Source organism: Melanaphis sacchari, unplaced genomic scaffold (genome assembly GCF_002803265.2).
Source record: "Melanaphis sacchari strain LSU unplaced genomic scaffold, SCAv2.0 Contig23_pilon_pilon, whole genome shotgun sequence".
Taxonomy (NCBI): domain Eukaryota; kingdom Metazoa; phylum Arthropoda; class Insecta; order Hemiptera; family Aphididae; genus Melanaphis; species Melanaphis sacchari.
In genome coordinates this window covers 1,976,520-1,996,801 of record NW_020271114.1, presented here as the reverse complement: position 1 = coordinate 1,996,801, position 20,282 = coordinate 1,976,520, and the positions used below count along the sequence as shown (strand labels likewise).

At 22.0% G+C, this 20,282-nt stretch overlaps 1 protein-coding gene across 4 annotated transcripts in view; it reads right to left on the bottom strand.

Annotated features, from left to right (window-relative positions):
- Positions 1–20,282, bottom strand: part of LOC112594655 (D(4) dopamine receptor-like) — a 133,792-nt gene that overhangs the window by 106,440 nt on the left and 7,070 nt on the right. Inside the window, exons 2-6 of one of the 4 annotated variants that reach the window (XM_025339565.1) lie at positions 11,590–11,729; positions 10,164–10,288; positions 8,643–8,751; positions 7,439–7,653; positions 658–850 (exon numbers count right to left, since the gene is read on the bottom strand). In XM_025339565.1, the coding sequence (XP_025195350.1) occupies positions 658–850; positions 7,439–7,653; positions 8,643–8,751; positions 10,164–10,191 (545 nt within the window). In that variant the 5' untranslated portion in view covers positions 10,192–10,288; positions 11,590–11,729. The remainder of the gene's footprint in view (positions 1–657; positions 851–7,438; positions 7,654–8,642; positions 8,752–10,163; positions 10,289–11,589; positions 11,730–20,282) is intronic. The other 3 variants (XM_025339564.1, XM_025339567.1, XM_025339566.1) reach the window with 3 other exon arrangements.

The window sequence follows — 20,282 nt, the reverse complement described above, 5'->3', positions numbered from 1 at the left end:
AATTCTTAAATGACGAAGGTCTCTCTATATAGTATTATATTCAACGTTTATATCATCTTTATATCGGTATCAATACAGCGATATTTGTTGTCCTAATGAATAAATATAGGTACAGTGAATGTAGGTAAAATATTATTATAGTTAATGCAAGTGGTCGGGTCAGAGAAATATTCTCACCGACAACGCTACCGCTATAGGGTTTGCTCAATTAGTCCGCTGCCATCGGCGGCACGCGTTTTCCATAGAATAGTTGTTGTTGCCGCTAGCATACATTACATCCAAGCCTTTACTACTACTATGAACACTTATACATACGTAACACGTACACATAACATAATTAACGTTTTTAAGATCCGCGAGCAGAGTAATATGACGAAACTTTATTATTATTTTATGATGTTAGTATGTGACAATGTTTTTCGAACGTAAATAATATGTTAAAACCAAAAACAATAATATTTTATACATGAATATGACTTTAAACATGAAACAATTAACGCTTATTAAGATTTTCATACTGCTATGGATGCTCAATGTGCAAATTTAATATGTATCCTGCACAGTGGTGTTGATTAATTATTTATTCTACTTGGACAATCCATCGGATCATTCAATTATATAGAAACCAAAAAATAAATTTAAATATAATTATCTTACCTGTGAGCTGCCACGTACATTTTAAAGTACACCAAAATAAGAGCAGCACAAGGAACTAAAAATGCGATCACTAGCAACACCAAACCATGTGTTTTTTCCATCATCGCCTCAGGAAACTTTTCATATATTAACAAGTCCTTAAATAACATTGGTGATGTCAACGCAGCTGATATGCTCCAAACCGTACCTATGACTGAATATTAAGTATGAATTAATAAAAAAACATCTATAAAATTCAAAATTTTAAGAAAATGCATAATTATATTAAATTTAAACATAAAGTATCAATTTAATATTATAATATAATTATAGCCATAGTTATGATTTTTCCTATTTGACAATTTTTTCTAGCTTTGTTTATTGTATTTAATATTTTTATTATTATTTATCAAAAGCCCTGGAATTCTCTTAATTAAAACTAAACAATCACTTAATATTAATAATGTATATTTAGATTTTAAATAAAGTAATTATGTACAAATTTAAGAATATGTATAACAAATATTAATTAATAATAACTGAATAAATTCAACTATTACCTATAGTTTTATATGTACAATATTAATTTGTGCATTAATTAATGGTTGCTATCTACAATGTAATTTTTGTCTCTTCAAAGAAAATACAATCAAATAAAATATATCAAAATTTTAGGAACCAAAATATAATTTTTTTTATTTTTTTTTTTTTTAACTACATAACTTAGATAGTAAGATTATTAATTTTTTATCAAACATTCTCAAAAAAGTTAAATGAAAAAGTTCAAAATAAAAATGATTTAAAATACGACTTTAAATTACCCTGATTAAGATATTTTTTTAAATATTTAATCAAATATTGAAATAATTAGGTGTACGAGTGTACAGTGAAGGATTTAGGAATACGTCAATATTAAGAATCTATACAAATCTTTAAATCAAAATGGTAGGGAAAGAAACATGTAATTATGTTTATTAAACGATTGAAGTCAATCACATTATCTTCGGTTGTCTATATGTTTTATGATAAATAACCAGGGGTTTTTTGGTTTTTATTAACTGTACAAATACTAAAAAAACTGATTTAAAAAAAGAACATAATCCCGGCCATAAAACTTAACATTTTTTTTAATCTTATTACTTTACAACAGATTTTTTTTATAGTAGTAAAATAAGTTAAAATATTGAATTTTAAATATTAAATACATTACTTAATAGTAATCTTACAATCATCATCGGATACCATTTGTTAATATAAATATTCTAAGCTACTACACATAAATACCTATCTATCTTAATAATATTACTTTATACTGGTATATTGGCATCTAAAAATAATTATTTATCGATAATCAACTATGTGTAATGAAATTATTAAAGAATTCAAACACAAAAACAAAAACAAGAAAAATATTGTAATGTTTATTAAATTGATTTAGTTTTTTTTTTTTTTATGTATAATGTACTGAAATAATAATTAATAAACTATTTCTCTTGTGGCCTGGTGGGTGCGGTGGTTGGCTTCAGTCACTAATGTGTTCTGACGTCAAGCATCGGCCGGCATCGCTAGCTCTAGGATGGGTGACCGTCTGAGTTCTTAGTAACGAATCCATGGCATACACACACGTGTTCCAACCCCACTAAATAGACCTTGCAAACAAAAAAAAAAAAACCTACTCTTCCTATCCATAGTTAATGGCCTTAGTTTCCAGTTAATAAGATTAATAATAAAAAATAAATAAATAAAATATTTTTCCCTTTTTTGAAGAGGTACCTCACTTAAAATTAAGAACCGAAAATCTCTCAATTGTTTAGATCGAATTAAATCTGAACTGATATAGTCATATTTGTTCTTTACGCCCTGTATTTATGTGAATTGCTTTTTCATTAATGCAAACACTTAAATTTAAAATATTATGATTCTTAAAGACATTTTTATGTGTTAACAACAATATATTTCTTAAATTTAATAAATTCCAATTACAAAATATTAATCAAATAGAAAGAATCATAATATTAAATTATTTTATTTTGAATCATCATCCAAATTGAATAACCATGGATCCAGAAGAGACTGAGAAGCTTAAGCTATACCTCTTTCCTAAAGACGATTTGTTTTATAGTAAAATTTTGATAAAAATTATATTTTTCATCTTTCTGGAAAAAAAAAATATGGCGATCCCCTCTCTACCTTCAATTTCAGATTTATTAATCCATATCGAGATAGTAACTATGTTGTTTACTAAAATAAAAAAAAGCTTATACTAGTATTTTACGGTTAAAAATTTTTTATTATTAAAATATAATATAATCTCATATTTTGATATAAAAAACCATCAAATGTTACATATTTTTATCCTCTTAATTAAAAAAGATTTTTTTTAAATAATGAACTATAAAAGACACACATATAAAAAAAAAACTTCAAAATTTCAGTCAATACGAAAATATAAAAATAATTTATGATTATAATAGATACTAAAAATTTAATCTATTATAATCATTTAGCATTTTTTTAGCACTATTATACAATTTAAAATTCTAATAAATAAAATAAAATGATTTTAATTCTTTTTAACCAATGTGAGTTATTAATGATGAATTATTTTCTTCACCAAGAATGCGAATATAAATATATAGGAATTAAAAATAAATAAAAATTTCCTAATTTAATTACATGATCTTAATTTTGTACTTAAATCATTCATCAGAGCCAAGTTTAATCAAAATAAATCTGATGATGCTAATGCAACTTTATACATATAATACATAAAATATTATTATTTTAATAAGCTTAAATTTCAAAATATTTCTAATTATATATACTTAAATTGTATTTTATAACATAATAATATGCAACTATAATGGATGAAATTAAATTTAAAATATTTTAAAATTAGTATTATTTCGAATCCTCAAATATTTACTTAGTTGATTGTTAAATCTATTTGTCACTGTGTTTATAACAAAATGACTAGATTTAATATATTTTATAACTTATAATAATATTATCCTACAACAATAAAAAGTCTTACATATTATGTATAATTTATTTGACCATTATATAATTTTATAATACTAAATAATAAATACCCGTCTCATCATTTAAATTATTATAATAAATTCATCTAGCGAACAAACGTTTTGATGCAGAAAAGACTATAGAGTAGTGTAATACTTTTTAGAAACTTCTGACTGAAACGAGAGGAATAATAGTTTTATGAATTTTATTTTCATTTATTTTTCTCGTTTCTCATCAACTCTCGTTCCGGTAAAATAAATATTAGGTACCTTAGAATTTAAGTCGATTATCTCTTTTAGACTAATGTATTTAGTTTTTATTATTTTTAAGATTTTGAATGGAGCAATGAACGCTTTGATTTTATAATATATTACATGTGTATATGCGTATGTTTTTTAGTGGCTATAAACATGACAAGTAGTTGATAAAACGCTTCGATCTTCAAAAAGAAAGGAGGTTTTATATAGCGCATTGGATCTAACTTGTACTGAAAAAGGTCAAAATAAAAAAATCCTTGTACTTTAAAAAAAAAAAAAGGAAAAACATAAAAAAAAAATAAGAAAAAACGGTAATTTTTAAGCAAATTAAATTTTTTAACTTAATCAATTTTGTTTTTTGGATGTAACTCAAAAACTAACAACCGTAGTCATTTAAATGTACATCAAATTTTTATATTATCATATTCTTTTACAAATTATTTGCTGTAGTTAGAAATGTATATTAATGTTTAGTATTATTCCTAAGATTTAAAAATTAAATACAAAATTCTTCAGAACATTTTTAATCTATGTATAAAAAAAATGTTATCATAAATTCAAATCGATTCTTTATAAGCATTTTATATATAAATTTTACCAAACTCTATATTTACCGTAAAATATTATTTCCCCTTTGAAATGCCATTATATCAATACGAGTACCTAAAAAAAATTTTATTTAAAACAATATTTCTCAAAAATTATACTTATATAAATTAAAAAATTTCGGAAATATGTCGACTCAATTTTTTTGTAGGCATTTAAATTGAATTTTAAAAAATTCTTCAAAATTATAAAAAATTTTAAATTATTTTGTAGTTAAAAATTAAAAATTATTAAATTAATAAATATTAAATAGTATTTATTTGTGTTTTATTATTTTATATACAATGATTTATTGTTGAATTCAAATTAAAATGTATACATCCATTAAACTAAAACATACTCAATGACAAGGTATAGATATACTTAATATCTATTAGTTATTACACAGCAAAGCGTCTATACCTACCCTTGTTTTGTTTTTATTTTTATTTGTTTGACAAATGTCCATAACATTATTATAATTTTGAACACTAATATATTTAAATTTAAATTATGTTCAATATTATTCCTACCATTGAGATATTATATTAAACTTTTTTACATATCCCACAAAATACATCATTGTAAAATGCTAAACCCTGTTTAGAATCAATAATTTCATAGTACTGTTTAATAAATTCATTTCAATTATAATATATTTGAGTAAGATATCTTGTTTTTAATTTCAATATTAATGAAATGAATATGAAAAATACAACAATTTTTAACTCTGCGTATGATCAATTATATTAATTAAAACTTATTACTAAACTGATAATTAACTGGACCTTTAAATATGCAACATTGAGTACGTGTCATTATACAACACAAATAAGTTTCAAAGTTTTATTTTTAACGAATGATTTTAATAATATTACGTAATACGTATCGCACAAATCATCTGTGTATAATATAATATTTATATTTTATACGTAATTAATAATTATAATTATTGTATACAATACGCATATGCCTATTTCTTTCTTTTAATAAAATATACAAATTGTACATTACAAATAATTACATATAATATTTACATATAATTACAAATAATAAAGAAATATTCTCAATATAGATCAAATATGATTATATAATATGGCATTTTCATTTTTAACCTATTTTGATCAGTCATCCGTGAATCATAGTTAACATTACCCATATAATTTATCTACGTAATTATATCAATATATAATATTAAAAGTATTTTTTATTAATTAAATATTAATTTGAATTATCATAAGCTCATATATTTTAAATATTGAAACTATTATAGAAAATAGAGAGTAAATTTTATAATTATAACATTATTGAAGGAGAGAAGCATTAATTTATAAAAAATTCAGATCGAGAAAGGAAATAGTTATTTTAAATTTAGTTTAATGGAGTAGAGAGCAAGACAGTTAGGGAGGTGCAATATGGATAGTGACCCCAGTTCAGTGATTGATTGTATAGAATACTATAGCTAGTGCGTAATTTTGTGTAAGCACAGATACATGAAACAACTAAATAGCTGACTTTGTAATATAAGTAAGTAAAAGTAGCCATATATGCAAAAAGGCAATGTTTATGAAATATTAATAGTGATAAGAATTTTGTTAATTGATAATAACGTCGATCCATTAAATAAATAGTTGTTAAATTAATGTTTACAAAATTTGAAAGTAATTTTCAGAAGAGGGCAAGTTACAAAGTATAATATTATAATTTATAATATAATTCATTTATTTTTATACACAAATCACATTATTTTATTCTATTTATATATATACATCTATTACATAATATAAAACACAGTCGCTTCCCGCTGTCTGTGTCCTTAGATATTCAAAACTACGCAACAGATTTTGATACGGTTTTTCTTAATTGATAAAATGATTCAAGAGGAAAATTAAAATGCATTTAACATGCATAATATAGTAGAAAAACACTGATAATTTTTGATAAATTTACACTTATTTTTAATTGCATGATATATTTTATTTTTTTTTCCTAGCAACCTGACCATCTATTTGTATAGTATCTGTAATTATTTATCTTAATTGGTGTGTAGCTTAACAAATGTTTTTGTAACTATCATTATTATTTTATAACTGTGTCCGAATCGAATAACGAAAACGAATAATCGAAAACGTGTCAGTCATTAGAAATTATAAACTCATGTCTAGAAATACTCATGTATTAAATAAATATAAACTTTATATTAATATAATTTTATTATCTTATATATCAAACGAATAAAACAATCAATACAAATATAATATAATTCAAAAACCACAATTCAAATTCAGATTACGAAATCCGATTATCAGAATCAGAAATATAACATTTTTTATCATTATTATCACTACAATTCAAACGTTAACATTGTCCTGTTAACATATGACCACAGAATAAAATAATATATAATATATCATATAACAGAAAATTTCACTGGCTTATTAATTAACACATAGGTTCTTAACCGGGGGTCCGTAGATGATTATTCTATCCATGTAAGTATTGCTTAAGAATTTCACAACTAATCTTTAATAAATAAAACCACGGATGAAGGAGAATTAATCGAATTTTTTTTTTAAACAGTGACGTAGAACCTTAATTTATTTTCCCAATCGAGCTTCAATAGTTTTTGGGTTAATTTTTAATGTAATAAGCTCTAGATTATTAACAGTATAATATTATTAAACAATCGTGTCCAATATGTATGTTTAGAATTTAAAATAATATATTTTACTCGAAACAAGTATATTTTTTTTTGTAAATTTACACATCTCTCTAACTAAATTTCCCAATTTAGATAAGCATCTTCATTTAAGAATAATATATATATATATATATATATATATATATATATATATTTATAGTATATATTCCAACTAAAAATCTTATCACTAAATTCTTATAAGCTGTCTAAGTTCAAATATTGACAGAAAAGTACATACCTAGAACACTTTTTTGCCTAGTAACATTTGTAGCGTAATGAAGAGGACTAAGAACTGCTGTGTATCTGTCCATTGCAATAACTAATATTGAAAATATTGTAGATGTTGCGACGAACACGGTAAGGGCTTTATTGATGGTCTTTACACCGGATACCAGTAAAGGACCAAGGACGGTAGATGACAGCAAATCAGAAGCAATTAGACTACCGACGAATCTGTAGTAACCATAAACAAACGTCAAATAATTATTATTCATAGTTTATATAAATTATAACAGTTATAATTAAATATAGGGAAAGAAGTGAAATTAGTAAACATAAAACTTTAAATTATATGCATACTAAAAATAATTAAATTGATAAAATCAATTGTATCATCTCATTAACATACAATTACAAAGCTTAATTATGAATAACTAAGTTCGAAAATTATTAATTTATTAAATTTTGATCTTGTCATGTATAAAATTGTTTAAGATAACTCAAAATTTAATCAAATATGTAGAACTTTACATTGTTATAATATTTTAAAATTAGATAGACTAACTCAATATAACTAATAGCATTACCTATATATTAAATTATAACATACTTAAATGTTATCATTAATATTGAAAACCTTACCAGCATTTTCAATGGTAATATATTATATCATATATCATATTTCTATTAAGTTCCAAAAAAAAAAAAAAAAAATTGAATGAATTTAGAAAACATTATTAAAACACCGTACACTTTGGATTTTTGACCAACTTTCATCATCATATATTTATTTTAAATAAAAATATTTATAGCTAGTATAACTTTTTTAAGATACTGAGAATATATAATGAATACATCAAAATATTTATTAGATTCCTAAGCTAATCAGCGTAACTAAAATAAAGAATAAAATGTAATTAATTATATCAATTATCCATCTATGAATCTTAATTTTAAATCTGTACTAAACAATACAAAATAAACAATTAAATATTTAATTTTATTCGTATAATTTATTAATTAAAATTTTAATACGTATGGAATAGCTAATATTATTATTTATTTATATAGTCCATAAGTTAATTACAATATATTCTAGTATTCAACACAGATATACTTTCACTAGTTACACTATAGAAAAATAGGTAAATAATGAACCCTAGAATATCCTCGTTTGACTGTGTCTAATTAAAATAACAATTGTACAAAGTAAACAACTTGACCTGTTTGATGGAGATCTGAGTGAAGGCTTCTTGTAGAACATAACTAGTACAACAATATTTAAAAAAGCTCCAAGTACGGCTAAAAACCCAACGCACGTAATTTTTACCACTGTAACAAAAATAAAAAGAAATATTTATACCTTATTTTTTTTACCAATTATTATGATACATAATATATTAAATAAAATTAACAAATAGATAACCTTCACATATTCGTCATATTTTTTTCAAACGAGAAGTATACGAACATTGATACAATTTCAAAATAATATTTTTAAGCGGGTTTTAAATTTAAAATATAATAAATGCATTTAAACTCGATAATTTTTCAATGATGATAAGCTATTAATAAAAGATAATATTGGAAAAATCATAAATATAATTTTATTGTAATTAAAAAATGCATACAACTTATTAACCCTATCTCAAGTAATAAACTATAAAACTTCAAACTTAACAAAACCTCGCACAGTGTGTATTTGTGATTTTCCACTAGGTATACAATAAAACTTTAATGTTATATAAATATTTATTCAACATTAAACTTAAAACAACTAACATACAAAAAATTAATTTAACAATGTAATACATACTTGTTACTTGTCTTATACATCAAAATAGAAAAATTTAATTTAAAATCAAAAAATAATCTCAAATTAGCACAATAACTATATACTATAACTCATACAGTTACACTAAAACAACTATACTTAATATCTAATAACTTTTTTTTTAATTATTAATTAATTTATTGAGAATACCTTTATTTTATAGATAAACAAAACAAATATATAATTTAAGTATTTAAGAGATTAGTACGACTAATTTTGAAATATTTTATCAATCATCAATAATTTTATAAGATGCAATGATTTGCCTTTTCTTATAATTATGTATTATAATTTATTTTTTAAATATTCAACTTTTATAGTTAAAATAACTGTTTAATTTGATTTCAAGTCTACGCAATTTTAAATACAACAATTTTTATTACATTAATAAATGATAAATTTAAAAAAGAGATACGTAATTCTAAGACATATAAAATAATAAAAAGCGAAAAAATATGAATTAGTAAAATAATACATAAACATATCGTAAATGTATCACTACTTATTTTCACCTGCTATTTAAATGTCTCCTATTATAGAAATTCAATCAACTAAACAGCTTGATTTTTAATTCTCGTCCAAAAAAAAAATCTTGTTTTTTTTATTATTGTCCATCGTCTCAAAGACAATTGTGTTTAACACTCATCGGTTTTGACCTAATTAAAAAATAAAACTATATTTTCATCGTAGTTTTATGGACATTTTATATTTTTAAAGTTTTCATAATTTTATTAAAATTAGGTTTAGGTTAAATACATTAAATAACTATTCAGTTTAAGCTTAAATAAAACATTGTGAGTATGAATCGATTAGGTTTTATTAAAATATAAAAAAACATGGTTCATCCACAAAAATCAGGGTTCATTAAAGTAAACTAATGTGCATTCTTATTTAGGTAATATGATCTTACCATTGTGCCAGTCCTGGTCAACGTGCATAATGATTCATCCGTGACCAGTGGATGGTAGTATTCGGCATTTTAACTAGTCGATATCCTGCATCGATGATTCCCCTTTACATAACTTCAAACTATACCTATAATTATTAGAATGAAAATATGCATAAGTATATCTAATTATATTAGAATTTATATTATAGGTATATTGTAAATTATAATATAATATCAAAAAATTACTTAATGATTATTAAAATAGTAACCAACATATGTTATACGTTTTTAATTGTCAAATTACACAAAATGAAATAACAACTAAACATGTAAGTAAATACTCAGTATTTTAAATGTAATAATAAAAAACATTAAATTTATTTTAATTTACACGACAATTAAGTTACTATACTAATATTAAACCACAGGGGTGGTTGCTGAAAATTACATGTACCCATGAATAGTTACAGATTGTAAAAATTTAAAAAATAATGTTTTAAAAAGGTAAACAAGTGGATACTGCTTTGTTGTACATTAAGCGTCAAGTACATTATGAATATGTAAAATTTGAATTCTATGACATATCAATTGTAAACGAAAAACGATTATAATCGTTAAAAAAAATAACAGGTCATATCACCAAGTATATTTCTTGATATATTTTTTGATTACCTATTTAAGTCATTTATTTTATTTTATTATAACAGTAAGTTAATGCGTTTTTTCCAAAAATATTACAATTATTATATAATTAGTATTTAGTTATTATAATAGTATATTTTTGTACTATATATTTAATTTTTCAAAAATTTTGATCAAACAAATAATTTTTTATCGACATTTGTAGAAAAAAAATTGAAATTTTTTTATGCCTATAAATAAATAGATCAGAAATAGTCTAAATATTTTGAAAATTTTATCATAAATTTAAAATGATAACATAAGCATTTGGTTAAAATTTTAAGTACCTGCAGCTATTTTTTTTTGAGTTTTATCAATAAAACAAAATCGATATTTTTTAAAACTCGATTTGCGTAAAAATACTGGTTTTTCTTTAATTTTTTATTTTTCCTAATTATAAAAATAAATACATATTGGGAATTTCTAAATTTACCCCCTACCTACCAAAAAAATACCAATTAGATCCAATTTTCTACCAGAAACCTATATTTTTTAAAACCTAAGCATTTTATCGACTACTTATCATTCATAACCACAAAAAAAAAAAAAACAACACACATCGTTGTAAAATCAATACATTCATTACTTCACTTAAAATCTAAAAATTAAAATGATTATTTATGTGTATTATGTTTAACCTGAATAAAAATTTTCAAGAATTAAATTGAAACTTTCATTTATAGTTATCGTTTATTTCATTAGTTTTAGGTTTTAGCTGTTATACATCTTTATACAGTATTATTCTAGCTAAATTTTAGTAACGTACCTTGTACCTACCCTTTGTGTTGGTTATCCGTCTAGTTCGACGGTAGTTACCATAGTTACCAATATCCAGTGATGTTTGAATGAGCGCAATAGGCCCCCTTTCTCTAGGGAATATTTTTCCTTTTTACTCCAGAAAATTCACTAAAACAATCAAAAATCCGTTAGCTTTAGCATTGAATTTAAAATACAATCTATACTGAATATAGTCCTTTCATTTTTTTTAATACTAATACATAAAAAAGTATGAACAGGTACAATGAATAATAAATATTATATTTAAAAAAATATAATTTTATAATATTCAAATCATTTCATGAAAATTTAGATGTTAATAATGTTTCAGAATTTCTAACCAAAAGGTTACTCATTAAATTAGTTAAATTATTAACTAGTTAAACAGTTGTTCTAATTTCAATCTATCTAATTACTAAAGCGTGAATTTGTATGCATTTACATATTTATTCTAGTTAATTGTGTGATATGCTAAGTAAGCACATTTATTTCATTACAGAGTTTCAAAATATGAATAAATTTTAGTGCATATTTAAACCATCAAGGCTTAAGAATTTATTTTACAATTTTATTTTCAGATTTCAATATGTAAAATAAATTTATTTATTTTTTAAATATTTTTGAAAAATTTCAAAAAAAACTATTGTTACCTTTAAAATAATTACTATCCATTTTAATTTTAATTTTTTGTTTTACAATTAATATTGAAATAGATTATATTATATTATTTAAATATATAGAATTCTTGGATTATTGCCTGCAGTTACGATATTTATAATGGTATTTAACTATTAGTATGTAACTAAGGCTAAAAAAACCCAATTCAGAACTCAAATTATTGATATTATTAAATCAATGGCGTAAAAAAATTTATCAATCATTAGCGTGTTCGTGTCGAGTCTTTTTTTTAAATACTGAAAAATTAATCTTTGTTCTCGAATTGTTTTATCGTTAAATGTGTGTGAATTTGAATGAAATAACTTTTAACTTATGATCAAATTGTATTATATATAAGTTATCTGAAGTGTAAATTAATAACGATAAACAATATTTAATTATTTTTTTTTTTTAATTATTGTCGAATGCAATTTTTTTAATTATACTTTAACATTTTAATGCGTATCAATCCACTCTCTATTAATGTAACTTGAATAGGGTTTGTTCAGTTATGAATTTAGAAGAGGTGGTTAAATTTCTCTTCCACTGCCATAAAAGAAAAAGATTTAATAAATTGTAACTATTAATTACTAAGATATTGAAACACACATAGTTATAATTTTAATTTTTTTTATACATATAGATATGTTACAATAATTTATATATTTAATTTTTTATAATATATTGTTGAATAAGTGAATTTATAATTTACTCTTCACCTAAATATAACCACTATGACTTGAAACCATTGACTTCGATCAATGTAATTTTGAACTTAGTAAAAATAATAATATTTAACTATAAATATCTAGATATTTTTTTGATCTATTTTCAAGTATCTTTTATGATAAATTATTTTTATTAGATAACATTAAATAGATTAGATCATCTACGATCTACCTAATATTGTTTAATATATATAACAACTAGTATTTATTACACATTTTTTATACATATTTATTATTTACCTAATATAAATTTGAACACATTTAATTTTATTTAACAATAAAATATTCATGCATATTGAGCATGTTTCATTTTTGACTTATAAATTGCGTATATAAACCAAGATATTAGCATGCAGGTAGTGTAAATACGTATTTTATCAAGACTTTTAAATTAATAAAATCGAATAAAGGAAGTTAATGAATTAGTAATTATAAAGCCGTTGTTATATACGTCTATAATACTCAGAAAGTCAAAATGGAAATATTATAAATAATATATAGTTGTTGTGTGAACAGACTGACCTTTAGTTCTCAAAGTACAACAAATATTGACGTGGAAGCATTGAAGCAACCGTGAATCATTTTATTAAAGAACAGAATTGACATGCATATTATTAATCACATTTCTAATTATCAAAAAGCTCAAATTCATGAAATCAATTTAAAATTTTACAACAAATAGGAGAGCCGAAGAACATCAATTTTACAACAATTAAATCACCTCAACAAATTATGTAAATGTGTTTGCAGATATATAGAACGATTCACCAACAATATTATTTTACAGCCTATTATCCCTTTATAATGTTAATTTTAAATTCTAATTTTTGAAGTTCTTATGTATACATAAAGCCATATTATTATTTAGATTTTTATACCATGAATTTTTTTTTCTGTGTAAAACAAAATTTTTATTTTTAAGCAGATACTATTTAACTTATACTTAACTATTTATATTTAAATTTAAATTTAATTGTCACCTATTAAAAAAAATATAGGATGAGCAAGCTTGGTAAATCATCTTCCATATGAATCAAGAAGTTATAGTATAAGGATATTATAACTATTGCGTATAAGTTCATTTTGATTAGGATCGGGTCAGTGTATATTTTTGGTTTTATATATCTATTTTAATATCATAATTATTTTATAAGAAAAAATTACAAGTACACATAAATAGTATACAACGGTTATTTTTTATTAAAGAATATTATTTCGTCAAAATTTAAAATTCAAATATCAATAACAAAAACATACTTTTATATTTTTAGGCTTTTAGGTTCCGGTAAAAACTATGATTGAAAAAATTTGTATTAAATAATTAACTTTTAACTTTAAAAATTGAACATTTTATACATTTTATACATTTTTTACTTCAAAATAATTTACACGTTTTGGCGATTTAAAAAAATAATGTCATCATTTCAACTTCAGATACTTATAAAATATTCATGCCTACATATTTTAAATATTTTAAAACTACTAAAACAAAAAAACACGTAGAACAGTACCTCGTGTTAAATTTTTAAACCTAAACAATTTTATCAACACTTCAAAAAATAAAAAATTATATAAATAGGTTAAAATTAATATTTATTTTATAGAAAATTATAATTTAAGTAACAATGAAATGTTTCTAAGTTTCTAAAATATATTCTTAGAATTATATTGAAATAAACTAAAAACATGTAATGAAATGAGTGAATATCCAAATTCGTCGAAATTTCAATTAGAAATACTATTAAAATGTTACTGTAGATTACCCTTATAATTTTATATTCCTACATAAAAATTTATAACGAATTTTGTATTAAATTTTTAAGTATTTAACTAAAAGAAATATTTTATCAATATTTCTAGAAAAAAAAAGAAAAAAAAATATGACAAATGTAAATAACATAAAAGATTCTCAATATTTAAAAATTATATCACACATGGAAAATTATAAAATAAACGTTTTACAAAAGTTTCAAGTATCTATGGTTATTTGTTTTTATTTACAACAATAAAAGTAAAATATTTTTTTAAAAACCATTTTTCTCTTAATTACTAAGAATATTACTAGAATATTTTTCTTTTGACTCTTAAATGTACTAATTAGATTATATCAGAAAAGATTTTAAAGAAAAAAAATTTAAAAATTAAATCATTCTTGCTACTATAAAAAGTATTTTTAAGCACAAAATAAAACACACATTTCATTTTAAAATAAATACAACAATTAATACGTTCATCATCTAAAATTATTGTTTTAATAACAGTGATAGTAGTTAAATTAAAAAAAATAAATAGTTACAATATAAATAATGTTTTGTTAAAATTTATTCGTTAATAGTTTAAATAACAAATAGAACATAGAATAATCAACATTCTTACATATACATCAATTGTTAATATTAGATATATTTAATACAATATTATACTGTAATATAGTAGGTACATTGCAGAATTTTATAAATTATTGCTTACGAAAAAATGATTAGTAAAGTTCAATTTATTAAAGACTTTATTGACTATTTAAACATAATATAAAGTTGATCATAAATATAATTTTGAATATTCATTAATATTATTTTAGTGAATAAAATTATCTTTTATTGAAATTCCAAGAAAATAACTAAAAATAATCTCAGAAACAAAATTTAATTAGATTAAATATATTCAAAACTAAACTATATATTTAATATGATAGATAATTTTATTTAAATATTAATTCCGCGGAAATTATTTTTTAACTACTTTTGTTTTTTTACTAAAACAAGTTTATTAAAAACAAGCATAGGTAATGTAAATTTTGTACCAAAATATATATGATTACATGAAATTTATGAGTAACACTATTACTTTATCAATTAATAATCACAAGATAAACTGATTAAAAACAAACATCAATGTAAAAATAACACATTCCTCACTTCGCTAAAAATATAGAAGTTATATATTTAAACTGATTATAAACAATATAAAATAATTCAATTTATTGGTATAATGTATGGTTTCATTCATACTAAATTATTGGCAAAAACAGAATTTTACAAAATAAGCCATACAACAGTTTTGTTGACTGAAATTGTTACAGTAGCTTTAAATATACAGAATAAAATATATATTATTACTCAATAATTGATTTTCACTATCTAACCTTATCTTGTATATTTTTATTAATAGTTAACATGGGTATTTCAAAAATTTATCAAAAATCAAAAACAACTTAGCAATTAATAAGTTATATTTATGATTAACTAAGTAAAAATGTATTTTAACCGATGATAATTTTCACAAACGTACAATTACAATGGGTTGTTTTAAATTTTGAGCGAAGGAAAAAATGTGTTGATCTACCATGTTCTTTTTTTGTCTGTATACACAATAGGTAGTGTAAAAAATACATCAATCTTCAACTCTTCAACTTAGAGCGTGGTTTCTGGTAGTAAATATTAAATTTTGTTCATTTGAGAGAAAAAAAGTAAAAATTCCCAGTATTTTTTAAAATAATCGGAAAAATAAACAAAAAATTAAGAAAAAGCGATAATATTAACACAAAATTTGATTTTAATAAAATCAATTTTATTTGTTTAGTTTAACTCAAAAATGAATAAATAGTAAATATTTAAAATGTTCACTAAACTATTATAACATTTTATCAGCAATATAAAATAAATACATAAATCATAAATATACTTAGTGATATAAACTGACAGACAGTCTTCACTCAGAATCATTTTTCGTATGCAATAATTTATCATTGAATTCAAACGTAACATTTCCATTATAGTGATTTAGCCAATGATAAAATACACTTGACACTTACAGTATAGCAGATTAGTTACCTATTTCTAATTTGAGGAAACTGTTTTACAAAGTTCAACATTTAATTTTATTACTTTCTATACATTATATTAAAAAAATAGTAAATTATTGTTCCTATAACTGGAAAGATCCCGAAAAATTATTAAATTTATACAATCTTATTCAAAGTATACAAATGCATTATTCATTATCTCTAGGCTTTAGTGATGAATCGCTAATGCTAAATTCATTCTAAACTTCTAAAGTAACTAGTATACATATGGAATGAGTATTTTTGTTCGTTACATTGGTACAAAATAATAAATTACCGAATACTCCTAAACAGTAGACATTCAAAATTGGTTTGTATGGTACAAAATTACAAATATTCCATAATCCATACAATTTATTATAACCTAAAGTATTCCTAACCGTTGTTCTCACTTGATACCAAGTAACGAGTAAACGCTCTAATTACGATATTTTTTACATAATAAGTTCAACTTAATACGTTCATATGTATGTACATATATATTCTTCTTTATTAAGAACAAAAACAATATCGATTATTCATTATACGTGTTACGACTAAAGTAGTTTTATTTATATCAAACCTATGTGCAAAATTTTTCATGGAAAGAATTATGAATAAAAATTAGTATTATAAAAAGTATTAAATTTATACTCATTTTTTAAGTATTTTAAAATAGTTTAATTATTATAGTTTTTCGATTATATATTAAACATTAAGAATCTTGTAGAAGTAAATTTCCTTTTAATTCGATAAAACCAATCTATGAATGACCTAGATACAAGAAAAGGTAATGAAGAGAGTGAAAAGTTGAACCCAAAATCCTTATCTAGCGCACGGGTCTAATTTATACAATTTCTATCTTAGTTAAAACCAACAATTATGATTCAACAATAACAATTGCCTACATATCAAATCCATGTAACAATTTTTTTGAAAATTATTTTATTTTATTTTTATAATTATATCAATTAAAATAATTTTACAACAGGAACAAAAATGAAATTATTATCATTAAATTCTCATGTATTTTTATTCGAAAATGTACAGGTATCAAAACACTATAGAATATTATACAAATATATAATAATAAAATTATACTAGATGAAAATTAATAAAATAAATTAGATGTGAATATAAACCTCATTAATATTATATTATGAACCAAAAATATATACTAATACTAAGATTGTCTAAACCTGATACAAACATTTAATTCAAAATGAAAATTATAAATTGTTTATAGGTATTATTGTTATAACTTCGTAAAAATAAAATGTATTATCTAATAGTGAATCTATACTAAAATAATTATCTCTGAGTGTACTTCCCATAAAATGTATTTAAATTCAAAATATAATTAGGATCATATATTCAAAATTTTAACTACAGATTTTCAAACGCAATTATTAACCATACACTCACAGAGTAAAAAAATAAAAATATTATCACAATTGTAAACAGTTTAATTAAAGAAAAAACATTAATTATATAACTATTGACTATTTATTCAAGTATATATAAAGCTAACCTAATCATAAAAAATAAGTGTTAACATACCACCACCAAAAATAATAATAAAATTAATAAATTAAATTCCAGCATAAAAAAAACTTTAGGTCATAAAATTGTAACTTTTACCCTTCCTGTCAATGGAAAATTTGAATCGAATGGGTTTACTCTATCAAATACTGTACTGCACGCTAGACTAGTAAAATTTCCACCCTTCTCATGAATTAAGAGGGAGTTATAACAGCCAGTTTGTATTCGAGTTCACGTATATAAATTTAAAATCTTGCACAACATTGATACAACTATGCGTTTGGATTGGTCGTTTAAAGTTCATGGCCACCGATTATTCGTACTTTCAACTCGAACATAAGAACATACAAGACAGAAATTCATAAAAAAAACACCCCAATCTAACTGATATTCGATTGTTGTCGAATAACGAGAATCTTTTTTAATGCAGACCGTACTTCAACGTGATTATTGATTATATTTATTATTCATTTAGTTTTAGATTTAATTTAGACCTCATATGATAAGTTATCACAGACAACTAAACATTAAAATAATAGTTCATTCATCATTCCGATTGTTAATTTTATAAAATACAATAGTATCAATAATAGTATTACGTTAAGTCTTTTTATTTATTTTTGAACAACGTCATATTATAATGTTTTCAAAATAACATAGACATAAACAGTTTATCAACAAATTTATCAATTTTATGGTCATTAAAAAATATAATTTCAAATAGTTTTGTACTTTTATTACAAATATTATTATTATTAGTAATAATTTGTTCATGCACTGTATTTCTCACACTTATATTCATATATCTTAAGTGCTATGACTATTGACTATAGCGATATTTTACAAAATAAGCATTACTACAAACTCTTAAATATATCAATTTAAAATAGAAATTTTAATTAAGTTATATTTTCCCTTTGCTTTTTCTGTTTTTGTCTGTTTTCCTGCATTTTTAATAAACACGCTGATTTATTTAAGACATATATCCTTCTTTACTATTTATTATTTATTTCTACGCTTTCTTTGATTTTTCTATGAATTATAAATATTTTAAAACTACATATTATTTACTACCAGATTCTATTGAAGTATATGATTACAGATTACAATTAATACTAGTAATAAAATATTTCCCGATATTAAAACAATAAAAATAAGTTCCATTTTATTTGTATGTAAATAAAATATAAACAAAAAAAAAAATTATAACAGTTTTTATTTATATTCTAAACTATTACTATTATTATCACAATAAAAATAATTAAATATATTTAAAGAACTACATATTTATTTAAGGTATGTATTATCATACTTTAAAAAAAATGTCTATTTCAATATTTTAAGTTCGAATAATAAAATGTCGAATGAGAATAAAAAATTATTCTGTTTTCACTATTAAATGAAGCGGATAAAAACTTTAGAAATAAGAAAAAATAATATTGAATTCATTTATTAATAGAATATATCTAACTCGTGCATGTAATTTTACAATCCAGAACTAATCACTCTTATCTAGTATCTACTTATTATCCTCTCTTTATCTATGATACACAGAGACATATTACCATTAGGAAAAATAGGCAGCTATCAATGGACTCGGTTAATAAAGGACTTAAGATTTTACATGAAACCTTTTTTTTTAGAATAAAACTTTCACCATCTAAAATTTAAGAAAAATATTATATTTACAAAAAAAAAAATATATTAATCCTCAGTATAAATTTACAATATTACAATAAATATCATTTGTATTAGAAACAGAAAGCAATTGTACATTTTCTTTAAACATCAATGACATCATAAATTAATTAATTTTTAAAAAAAATAAGAAAAATTGAAATATAAAATAATTAATTTTTAATATAAGAACAAAAATGTATTGTTTTAAATTTTGAGCAGAGGAATGAATGAATTGATTTAACAAAAATGGATTTT